At 59.9% G+C, this 10887-nt stretch overlaps 3 protein-coding genes across 3 annotated transcripts in view; 1 reads left to right on the top strand and 2 right to left on the bottom strand.

The window, feature by feature from the left end:
- VOLCADRAFT_90546 (uncharacterized protein) overlaps positions 1-6309 on the bottom strand; it is a gene marked incomplete at both ends in the record, with an annotated part of 10964 nt that extends 4655 nt beyond the window's left edge. The window contains 8 exons of the mRNA XM_002950029.1: positions 116-600; positions 1243-1493; positions 1843-2284; positions 2773-3203; positions 3422-3571; positions 4075-4381; positions 4696-4811; positions 5290-6309. Coding sequence (XP_002950075.1) covers positions 116-600; positions 1243-1493; positions 1843-2284; positions 2773-3203; positions 3422-3571; positions 4075-4381; positions 4696-4811; positions 5290-6309 — 3202 coding nt within the window. The remainder of the gene's footprint in view (positions 1-115; positions 601-1242; positions 1494-1842; positions 2285-2772; positions 3204-3421; positions 3572-4074; positions 4382-4695; positions 4812-5289) is intronic.
- A 754-nt stretch (positions 6310-7063) lies between these two features.
- VOLCADRAFT_60121 (uncharacterized protein) lies at positions 7064-8123 on the top strand (the record flags this gene model as incomplete). Its single annotated transcript, XM_002950144.1, has 4 exons — positions 7064-7119; positions 7199-7291; positions 7378-7528; positions 8037-8123. The coding sequence occupies 4 exons, from the start codon at positions 7064-7066 to the stop codon at positions 8121-8123; spliced, it is 387 nt and encodes a 128-aa protein (XP_002950190.1).
- Positions 8079-10887, bottom strand: part of VOLCADRAFT_80947 (dihydrolipoamide acetyltransferase) — a gene marked incomplete at its 5' end in the record, with an annotated part of 6819 nt that continues 4010 nt past the window's right edge. The window contains 3 exons of the mRNA XM_002950028.1: positions 8079-9813; positions 10311-10441; positions 10812-10854. Of these exons, the coding sequence (XP_002950074.1) occupies positions 9620-9813; positions 10311-10441; positions 10812-10854 (368 nt within the window). The 3' untranslated portion in view covers positions 8079-9619. The remainder of the gene's footprint in view (positions 9814-10310; positions 10442-10811; positions 10855-10887) is intronic.

Below are 10887 nucleotides of genomic sequence, written 5' to 3'. Positions count from 1 at the left end.
GCCGCGGCCGCTGCTGCGGCGGCGTTAGCGGACGCCGCACCACCACTGGCGGCGTCGATTTCCGCCTTCGCCGCCTCCTTGGCCGCCGCCGTCGTGGATCCTGCCTCCAGCTCACCTTCCAGCGCCATCACCATTTCTGGAATACGTTGCCGCAGCACTTCCAGCACCGCCGGAATAAGCGCCGCCGCCGCGGCCGCCGCCGCTGCCACGCCAACAGCGCTGTCAAGTCCGACACTGGCGGCGCCGCTGGGGCCCACGGCGCTGGTGGGCCGCCGCCGCGCCACTACCGGCACTTGACGCAGCGATACGCCAAGACTCTGCATCGCCGCCACCGCCGCCGCCGTCACCTTGGAATGGATGTGCGGCCCGCCAACACCATTGGACCCCGCCGCCGGCGAAATCGGCGGCTGCGGCGCCGCCGCCGCCGCCGCGGCTTGCTCTGGCGGCGCCGCCTCCGGCGCCGTGCTGCTCTCCATTTGGCGCTGCATCAGCTGTTCGCGCAGTTGCATCACCTCATCCGCTCGCTCCGAAAGCGAGTTGGATAGGTCGCGGGCTTGCTGCCGTAGCTCACCAGCGGCCGTCAGCGCCACGTCGCGTTCCCTTCGAAAACCAAGAATTGAAGCGATACCAAGAATTGAAAAGCAATAAAAACATCAGTACGAGCACATACGCACACAAGCAAGGACGGGCATGAGCCGGAGTTGCAGCGCAAGAGCGGCTATGCCCTATTGGAGAACACCTCGCAGCCGTGAAGCATGTACACACACACAGAACTGCCAAAGCAGCAGCTAGCCGCACCATCAGGGTGAGGATACACACATAAATACACGCACACACGCGGAAAACGCCAAAGCAAAAAACACAGCAAGTCATCCGTTCGAAGCCCCGCCGGGCTGTCCTAATGCCAAGGACATGCGGGGTAGGCCACTGCACAAGCACGCTAGCTGCTGTTGGTGGAGGGGCGGCACCGGGCCCAGCAGGCAACCTACGGGTACAGGGACTGAGAGGGACTTAGGGGACTGAGGGCGGGAAAAAGACGAACCACGAGCGAGTGAAGCTGATGCCAAGGAAAGACTGACGCGGACTGGGGGTGACTGAGTGTGGTATCCCGGGTATCAACACGAGATCTGACATCCGCCGATCGGTTCTTTCCTGAAAAAGACGTGTGATGCAACAATTAGGCAGGGGCCCCCCATGTGGTTCAGACATTGTCTCACGCCGGAACCCCCCGGGGGGACGCACTTCTCCAATCTTTCTAGAAGCTCCTGGACCTCGCCGGTGGCGGCGGACCGTTTGACGAGCGCCGCTGCCGCAGCTGAGTTGGCGGCTGCAGCGCTAGCCTGCGCCGCCGCCTGCGCCTCTTCCGCCGCCACCGCCGCTGCGACGGCGCGGTCAGCACGCTCCTTCTCCCCTGCCAGGGCTTCCTTGACGCTCTCAATCTGCTGCATCGCCATGTCCAGCATGGCCTTCGTGGCCGAGAGGTCGTCCTTGGCCTGCGCAAGTGTACAGGAATCCAGGGAAAATGGCGTAAGTCGACTTAGTGCACGAGACGATGTGATTGCTCGCACAATGGATGACTGTATGATATGGATCACGACGTGGCGGTTCGGGAGGCGGAAAGAAAGATGCCGCGAGGTCCTGGTGGTGGTGGTGGTGATGGTGGTGGTGGTGGTGGTGGTAATGGTGGAGTGTGGTATGGCTGGGATGGCCGTGTTAGGGTGGCAGGGCAAGGTACGGCAAGGTACGGCAAGGTACGGCCCCTTGCGTCAATTACAAGGTGGGCAAACACTCTCGCCGCGGCCGCCGCTGCCTCCCATTTCGCGCTTCCCGCGCTCCCCACACCTTCTGCAGCTCCATCCGGCGATCCGTTGCCTCCTTCGAGCTGTTCGCCGCCACCCGCTTCGACGCCGCCAGCTCAATCTGAAGCCGCTCCACGTCCTCCGTCAGCTCCGCCACCTTTGCTGCAGCGGCGCCGCCGCTGCCGGCCTTGCCACCGGCGCGGAAGGAGCTGCCGCCGCCCTTGGCGGCGGCGCCGCCGCCGCTCTTGCCGCCCTTAGAGGACGATTTGGACTTAGTCGCCGCCAGTTGCTGCTCCAGGGAGGCCTTCTCCTGCTTAAGCTTGAAGATCTGGACGTCGGCGTCGTACTTACCACCGCCGCTGGCGGCAGCAGCAGCGCCGGGCTCACCGGCGCCGCCGCCTCGAGTCCCTGCCGCCGCCAGCTGCTGCTCCAGCAATGTCTTATCCAGTTTGAGCTTGGCCAGCTGCTGCTCCGCGTCTTGAAGCCTGCGGGGTAACAGACGGTGCGTGGGACGTGTGGAAAGCTGACAGACACAACGTGGGGTTGCGCGTAGGGGAAAAGACACAGGAAATCCTCCAACGAGGGTTTCTTACAGTCCTGACCTATGCCAAATGCAGCACCACTGTTAAGGTGCACCTAAAACAGCGGGCTGTAGATTTCCCCCTCGTCCTTCTTATTGCCGTCGTCATCGGCAGCCCCATGGGGGGGGGGACTTGATGGCACTTGGTGACTCTCATTCACCGGGCTGTAGATGCGCGTTGTACTTACTTTCGCTACAAAAAAGCTTCTAGGGTTTCCTTAGACGGCTAAGGAAACATGCTTAGACTTCCTTAGCCGAACATTCCATTTGACGTAGGAACTGAATCTAAAGGAGGTGGGGAAAGGAAAGCTGAGATTGAGCGATTTGCTGCTGTACTTGAATCTGCACCTCGTTAATAGCGAACTCGACGATGGATAACAGGCGCAGTCTTACTTGCGATTGAGGTTCATCGCCGCGTCCACATGCGCCCGCAGCTGCTGCTGCAGCTCCGCACTGGCGGCTTGGGCCGCGTCGCCGTCACCGGTGGGGGATGTGGGGCGGCGGCTACCAATGCTCTTCAGCTTGTCGTGCAGGTCGTCGTCATGCCCGCCGGCGGCGCCGGGCGCCAACGCCGATGTTACGGCGCCGTTCTCGGCGGATGAGATGGCATTTCCGACTCCGACGCCACCCTTGCCGCCCTTGCCGCCGGTCTTGCCTTCACTGCCGTCGTGGGTGCTGACCCGCGACCCGCGGCCGCCCTTGGTGGCGGGGGCCGCCGTAGCAGCGGTGGCGGCGCCGTCGCCGTCAGGCGCAGCGGCGGCGGCCGTCGCGGCTGCCGCTGTTGCATCTTTGGAGACCTTATTTAATGCCGCCGTAGCTTTCATCTGCAGCGAAGTAGATGTGCGTATGGTGGCTCAGCCCCTTGCAAACCAACTCAAGCAGCCTGGGCCGCGAGGACGCCTTTCCTTTCCTTTGGCCAACATCCCCAAAAGCCCAGCAGCCCCACAGCGACACAACCCACCCACCCACCTACCCACCCACCGCGCACGAACCCACTCGTTCCCCTACCAATGGGACTCCCAAACTCCCCGCCAAACTCTACCTGCAGCTTCATGACATCCAGTCGCGTGTTGGCCTTATCTAGCGCCTCCTTGGTCTCCACGTAGTGACGCCGCACCTCCCGGTAGCTCTCCTTCAGCTCCCGGAGCTCCTCCGCCTCGTGACACTTCTCGGCTTCCCACTTGGCACGGAGCTGCGACCCACGGGTCATTGGGTTATGTATGTGTGTGGATCAGTGCGTATATCGTGCTCAGCGTTGTGGGTGAATCGAGTCGGAGAATGAGCGGTAGAAAGCTTGTTTCCCGCCCGGGGTATACTCTCGTCCCCACACGCACGCCCCCAACACCTAAATCTTATCCTCCTACCCTCCTGGCTGACCGCTCGATTTCCCATCGCACCATCGCACCAGTCACCCATCCCCCCTCATCCAACCCCGCCCGCCTGCGCCCGCCAATAAATAGCCCACACCGCGGCCACCCAACCATGCCATGGTGGCCGAAAGGGGGGAGACACGCCCCCAAACCCCCACCTATCAATACCCATTCATCCATCCATTCATCCATGGTAACTTCGGACAACTTCCTGCAGTATTCATCTGTCTATTCCTGGCGTAATTCCCGTCTCTATTATATTCTGGCATCAGCATCATCATCACTCGTCTGTGGTTCGTCTTCCCTCACCCGTCCAACCACGCACCGCATCGATCTTCTTGTTGACCTCATCCTCCACCACGTTCATGAAGTGCGTCCGCAGCTGCGCCCCCAGGCCGCGGGGGTTGGGCGGCAGCGCCATCAGCGCCTCCATCCGCCTCTCCTCCTCGTCATCCAGCTCCTGATCAGGATCCACAAATTCAAGCTCCAGGGGTGCTCGTCCAACCCCCGGGGTCGGGGAAGGCGAGGAAGGGGAGGAGGACTCGGGGTGGTCCTCGTCCACGCCCTTAAACCTCACTGACGCGGCTCGTACAATGTCGCTGGCGCGGCTGGAGGTCCCGCCCGCCGCGGCCCTGCGAGTGCAATTTGCAAAGTCAAGAGGGAGGGGGTATGGAGTCATACGGTATGGAGAGTGACATGCAAAGCGCAGAAAATCCTTCCAGCTGTCGACGTGCAGGGCACCAAGCAGGGGGAAGGAACGGGATGTGGGCTGGGTGTGTTTTCAGCTGGTTGTGGGGTTGGTGGGCCTGGGGGACCCGGCATGGCGGCTCTGACGAGGTGCTGCCGTAATTGCTGCCCCCAGCCACAGCAGCAGCGTCCTGTCCCTGCCCCTGTCCCTGCCCCTGTCCCTGCCCCTGTCCCTGCCCGTTTCGCCTCTTGGCCCCACCTTTTCGCGTCCTCCAGCACCTGCTCCGTCCACCTCTTCAGGTGCTGCGTCACATCTGCCCGCTCCCTCAACCGCTGCTGGTGCTCCTCCAGACTGCCTTTCATCGCGGACACGGTCTGTTGGGGGATTGGGGATTAAGAGACGACGCGAGGTTTGGAGAGGAGGACGCAACCAGGCAGGACGTGAAAGCAAAGGGAGGGCGGGGCGCGGGACAGAGGGTGAGGGAGGGAAGGAGGGCGGGGCGCGGGACAGAGGGTGAGGGAGGGAAGGAGGACGGGGCGCGGAACAGAGGGTGAGGGAGGGAAGGAGGGCGGGGCGCGGGACAGAGGGTGAGGGAGGGAAGGAGGGCGGGGCGCGGGACAGAGGGTGAGGGAGGGAAGGAGGACGGGGCGCCAGGGGTGAGGGAGGGAAGGAGGACGGGGCGCCAGGTTGGAACAAAGACCGGGGGGAACCCCGAGGGAGACACGCCACCGGGCGCAGGCACTCACTGCCAGGCTCTGTGTCATGGACCCCCCTTCCGGTAGCGCTACTCCGGTAGAGTGGCTGTGAAGCCAAGGATTCACTTACCACCCCCTCCATTCCCCCCTCACGCACCGGCTGCCAGTTCTGCATGTCCTTCCGCGACCGCAAAGACACCAGCGACCGCAAACCTGAGGCGGAACCCGTGCCGGAGTCGGAGTCAGACCCGCGGTGACGTACACCGCCCTCGCCGCTGTGCGAGTCGCTGCGGCGCCTGTACGACGACCCTTCGGGGCGAGGCGACGTGACGTCAGCAGCCTCATCACTGTCGTACTCGTCAAGCAGCCGTTGGATTGCCGCCAGGCGTGACACGTCAATGCCGCCGACAGTGCCCGGTGCGGGCTGCAAGCCAACGGCAGGCCCTCCGCGGCCTCCCAGCCCGCCTAGGGACTCCAGCCCTCCCGTATAGCCGCCACTCATGCTGCTTTGGTTGAGCCGCAAACCTCCTGTGGCGCTGGAAGCGCTGCCGGCGTAGCTGCGATCACGGCCCAGGCCGCCGCGGCTGCCGCGTGCGGAAAGGACGCTGGACATGTACGTGGCTCGCTGGCCCGGGCTAGACACGCCGCCTCCGCCTCCGCCATTACCATTTCCGCCGACATGGGCTGTGGATAGAGAGTTGGCGGAGCTTTCTGCCGCGAGCTGGACCCTCCCGCCGTTAGCCTTAGGGGAATCTGGACGGTTGCCGCGGAAAGACTTGCTCGCTGGCAGCCGTTGGCGACCATTGAGGCTGCGGGCGGAGGTGGCAGTTGAGCTGGGCTCGCCGGTTCCGGAGCCGCTACCTCTGTCGCCAGCGGTGGTGCCACCGCCGCCGTCAGCTGGGGACGGAGCCATGGGGATAGGGGAGGCGTCAGCGCTAAAAGGGCTGCCGGGTATGCACGTAGTAGTAGAGGGGAAGGCCATGGCTATGGCGCGTGATGGGGAGGTTGATTTCGGTCGGCTGCCGCTGAGTCGGGGCTGGGTTTCGATGCCGTTGCCAGGAGCCAGCGGGTCAGTGCTGCTGATGCGAAGGCCGCCGCTGCCAGCTGGCGGGCCCGCGGACGCGAGTGCCTGAGATACCCGCGCAGGACTTAGGACCGTTGGAATCACTCCGGACATGGTAGCGTAGTTGTTTTCGGAGGGGGGAGCGCAAGTTCACGTTGAAGGTGAGGGTGTAAGCCCCGCGGGCGCGGTTCCGCGGGGGCAACCCGGGCGGTTGCTACGCCAAGGGTTGGCCCTTCCGGATAGCTTCGACTGCATAGCAAATTTGCATCGGTGCCTTGAGGACTGTCCACGGTGTTGCCCCGAGGTGCTTGAGCAAGCGATAAGCTGAGCAGCGCTTATACGTTAGGTTACACCCGTATGGAGAACGGTTACTAATGGGATATATAGATATATCTTCCACTATCGTTGTCCAGAAACGAAATGTTTAAGTCACTGCTGAACATTCACACATTACTGGGTAATTGGTCTGGGCCCTTGACCATGCCTTCCTTGAGATTAAAAACGTACAAGTAGCACCAGAACTACACCTGTCAGAGGGTAAATTTTGGAGCCCAGGGAGGACAGTTCCGTACAACGCTGGACAGAAACCGTCCTCTGTCTGTTTCTAACCGAACGCACTGAATCCACGTTCGTCAGCCTTCGCGATGTCCTGTATTACAATCCTTCTAAATACTAACAACTGGAATTGTGCTTCCGGCAACCACATCCTTTTCGCAAGGCTTTAATTCTACCGAGTAGCCCTCTTTCCTGTGCAAGCTTTGTGATCTTACAAGTAGCTGATTTTAAAGTAGATAGGTGAGCACAGCTGTGTGTTTGGTCATAGCTTTCACCTGAGCCGGCGCTCTTGGTGCACTGCAACTGAGCGGCCATGGCGGCAGCTGCTCAGCGTGCACGCAACCAACGGCTGCCACCTGAGGTTAACAGGTAAGCGCATGCGAACTGGTGAGAGAAGCCCGTCTGTGCGCTGCACCTAATGACATAGTGCTGCTCGCTACCACGTCAGGGCTCTGTTCGTGAGAAATCTGCCTTTCAACATTTCTTCTGAGGAGATGTATGATATCTTCGGCAAGTACGGCCCCATTCGGCAGATCCGAATGTGAGTTGGTGTACTGTACTCAAATGCTAGCTTCCCCACAGCAACTTAGAGACGTCTCATGTCCAGGGCCTTGGGTGTGATTGCAGAGGGACAACGAAGGAGACGCGTGGTACAGCGTACGTGGTGTACGAAGATATTTACGACGCCAAGAACGCGTGTGACCACCTGTCAGGCTTTAACGTAGCGAACCGCTATCTCATCGTCCTTTACTTCAATCCAGTGCGGCATAGCAAGAAGGTAAACGCGGGTTTGCAGTGCGTGGGGAATTGCAGTGTGACCCACGGGGCGGGCCCCTCGGCAGTAGCGAGAACGGGCGGGCTTCTGAGTACAAGCACGTAGACCCCCCACGTAGACCCCCCAAGGGAAGCCCCTGAATTGGTGTGCTCCGTGCTCCAATTCATGACGACGACGCAACAGGAGCACCTTTCCCTTTGTAGAAATAAGTGCCTTGTCGCAAACCCTTTGTGCTTAATATTTCTCCGTTCTGTCTTTTGAGTGTCCAGCTTTCTGTTGGCAGTTTGCCACCCAAAAGCAGCGGCAGAGGATGTTCGCATCCTTGATGAACACACCACCTTTTTGCCTACAACCGTTTCCGTTGACGTTCACGGCGCAAAGATCCTATATACCCACTTCAGCATCGTCCTCCAAGCTTCGCGAAAGACTGGTGGTGACTTTCACAGCACTGGGTAGTGTGACATAATAATAATGAAACCATCACCGTTGGTTTCCACCTTGGCTCACACAGATTAGCACCAAGGAGCAGGAGGAGCAACTACGTAAGATGCAGGACAAGTACGGGGTGGACGGGCAGCAGCATGCGAAAGGGAAATGAGGACGTGGCGATGGCATGGCCGCGACCTGCCGCTGTTGTTAGCACTCCACGGTCGTGGTCACGAGCCCCGCTGGGTTGGGACGGGATCGGATATTTCAATGGGCACAAAACTCTGCAGGCTGACCTGACGGCCTATGCGGATGCGGCTGATGGGGGGGCATTTGGGACAGTATTCCCAGATACTGCAGTTGGATGGTATGGACAGACCGGTCATTTGACTTGGATTGGCTGCAGGCTATTGGATGATTGGCTATGTCAAGCTTAAACGCTTTTGGTGGTGACGTTGCTATTCTTGTGGCGGTTATAGCGTTAGTTTGTAACATGTCACGTACAATGCGCTTTGGAAGAGGTGGTGTTTGGTTTGGTGAAATGTGTGTGAATGTTAAGAGTTTTTGGCGATCTTGCCTGGAACAGCACATAGTTACACGTGCTACGTGGTTGCCGATTCGAGCTATGTCTACTTAATTCAGCAATGGAGGACTTCCGGGATTCGCCATGCCTAAAGAGGCCGAAACGACCTGAAAAGGAAAAATATGCCTGCCCGTGTCAAAATCGCCGCTCCAAAGCAGTTCACAATCGACATGCTCGAGCTTCGCACCTTGACAAGAATCATACCATTCCAGTCGAGAATTCCTGAACCCAACCCTTTTTCCACATGTCGATAACGAGAGATGCTCCAACAACATCCCCGGCGACTGGACCCACACCGATACGTACAGAGAGACTCACGCCTCGCCCCTGCCTGTGGTGCGCCGACTGCATCCAAACCCGAACACATTTAAACCCGAACACATTCAAATTCTTCTGAACCCAGGCCCTTGAAGGAGATATCCTCCCGCGAACTTTACTTGCACTGCTGTTTTCCTCCTCAAGACATCGGGCTTCACTCGCAGCGTCTACATGCCGACCGGTCACGGCCATATTCGCAGCCCGACTTCTTGGCCCATGCCCTTTCCCCCAAGCTTTAACTCTTCCATCCGACTGGAACCTTCAGCAAAACTGAATCAACGTTAGCAACACACAAACACATGGATAAATAGCCACGCAAGAAGCACGAATCAGTGCACCTCTCTAGACCCCAATTCCTTTTTTGTCCCTCTCCGGCCAGCCAGCCAGCACTACAGGCACACAGCATACGTCCGGGGTATCAAAGGATGATATCACTTCGTCCTGGCCTGCTGGCGCCGAAGGTGCGCCGCACCTTTCTTAACCGAAGCAGCCGCAAGGTAGGGAAGACGGCAGACGGTTGCGCAGCAGCAGATCTGGCCGTGGGCGGTCGAGGTGAGAGGCCGCCACACTGACACCACACTGCCAACCGCTGCGGACTACCGCCGGCGCAGTAGCAAGCTCTCTGCCAGCGCTGTCACCACTGACATCCAACGCGACAGGCCGCGCTGCTGCACTGTGGCAACCCACAAGGACCTCCTCAAGGGCTCCCAGGAGGAGGGGGAAGAAACAGAGTAAGGCTTCGGCTCTCAGACAGCAGCTTCTGCTCCTTACATGGTAAGCTGCTCGGGGCTCTCAATGACCGCCTTGAGCGTCTGCAGGAACTCCGCGGCGTCAGCTCCGTAGACGATGCGGTGGTCGGCGGTGATGTTGACGTTCATGACCTTCTTGACGCCGATCATGCCGTCAGCGGTGGCCACCACGGTGGGCTTGGAGCCGCCCACCGCCAGAATAGCGGCAGTGCCTGCCCGGGACGCAAACAACACGTGACGCAACGGGTCATTTTTAGATATTCATTCTAGATAATATCTGCAGGTATTATTAAACCACAGCAGCACTTGTGCCCACGTGTCGAAAGTAGTGGTATCGGAACGCCAGACATACATTGCGGACATATATTGCCTCCATTAACAAACCTGCTGTATGCGCGCTATTTTAGGCAATGTCGCCAGCAGCGCTTGGCGCAGCGGTCATGGGGCCATACCAAAGACGAACAGACGACGCACTGGCAACCCTGACACACCATGTACCCACCAACCGCACAGACTGCACCACCCGTCTTCCCTCCCGCCATCGCATCCCACCCGGCCCCTACGAGTAATTGGATCGGCCCGGGGCAGCGAAGGCAGGGGAGCCACGACCCCGAGAAAGGGCACCGGACATCATCCAGAACAGCGACCGAAGTGACCACGCACACGCGCTGGTACGCCCCACAGGCAGCCTGAGGGAGTACCCGCCCACCTGGTGGCAGGATAGCGTCGAACGTCTCGACGCCGTACATGCCGAGGTTGGAAATGGTGAAGGTACCGCTGTTGTACTCGTCGGGCTGCAGCTGCTTGGAGCGAGCGCGCTTCACAAGATCAGCCCAGTTCCTGAAGAGGTCAAGAAAAATGAATACGGGGACATTTACTTCTCGAGTACAACGGGCGAGTACGGGATAAATGCGGGCTTGGACGCTTCCGTAGGGACGAGTCTCGCCAGGCGGATTAGCGTCTTCTTGAAAGCCTACCATATATACACCATGCCATTTAGTTCATCCACTTCATGGGGTCAAAGAGACGCCTGAACGGTTGGGTTGACCATGCACAGCTGTTCCAGACGCCCGCCCCGCCCCGCCCCCAAGCTCGGTTCATCTTTAAGAGGATGAACCCCGCCGCCGCCGCCGCCGACATTTTGCTGTTGCTACTTTCCCGGCCGCCTTGCCTCTGCCCATGCGCCCATGGCCCACCCCTTCCTCCCCACCTGGACAGCTGGTAGATGTCGGTCGAGTCCGCGTTCTTGAGCACTGGGGTGATCAGGCCGCCGTCCGGCATGGCCA

Source organism: Volvox carteri (assembly GCF_000143455.1).
Source record: "Volvox carteri f. nagariensis unplaced genomic scaffold VOLCAscaffold_17, whole genome shotgun sequence".
NCBI lineage: Eukaryota > Viridiplantae > Chlorophyta > Chlorophyceae > Chlamydomonadales > Volvocaceae > Volvox > Volvox carteri.
Note: the sequence above shows the minus strand (reverse complement) of the source record. Positions and strands in the feature narration are given on the sequence as shown.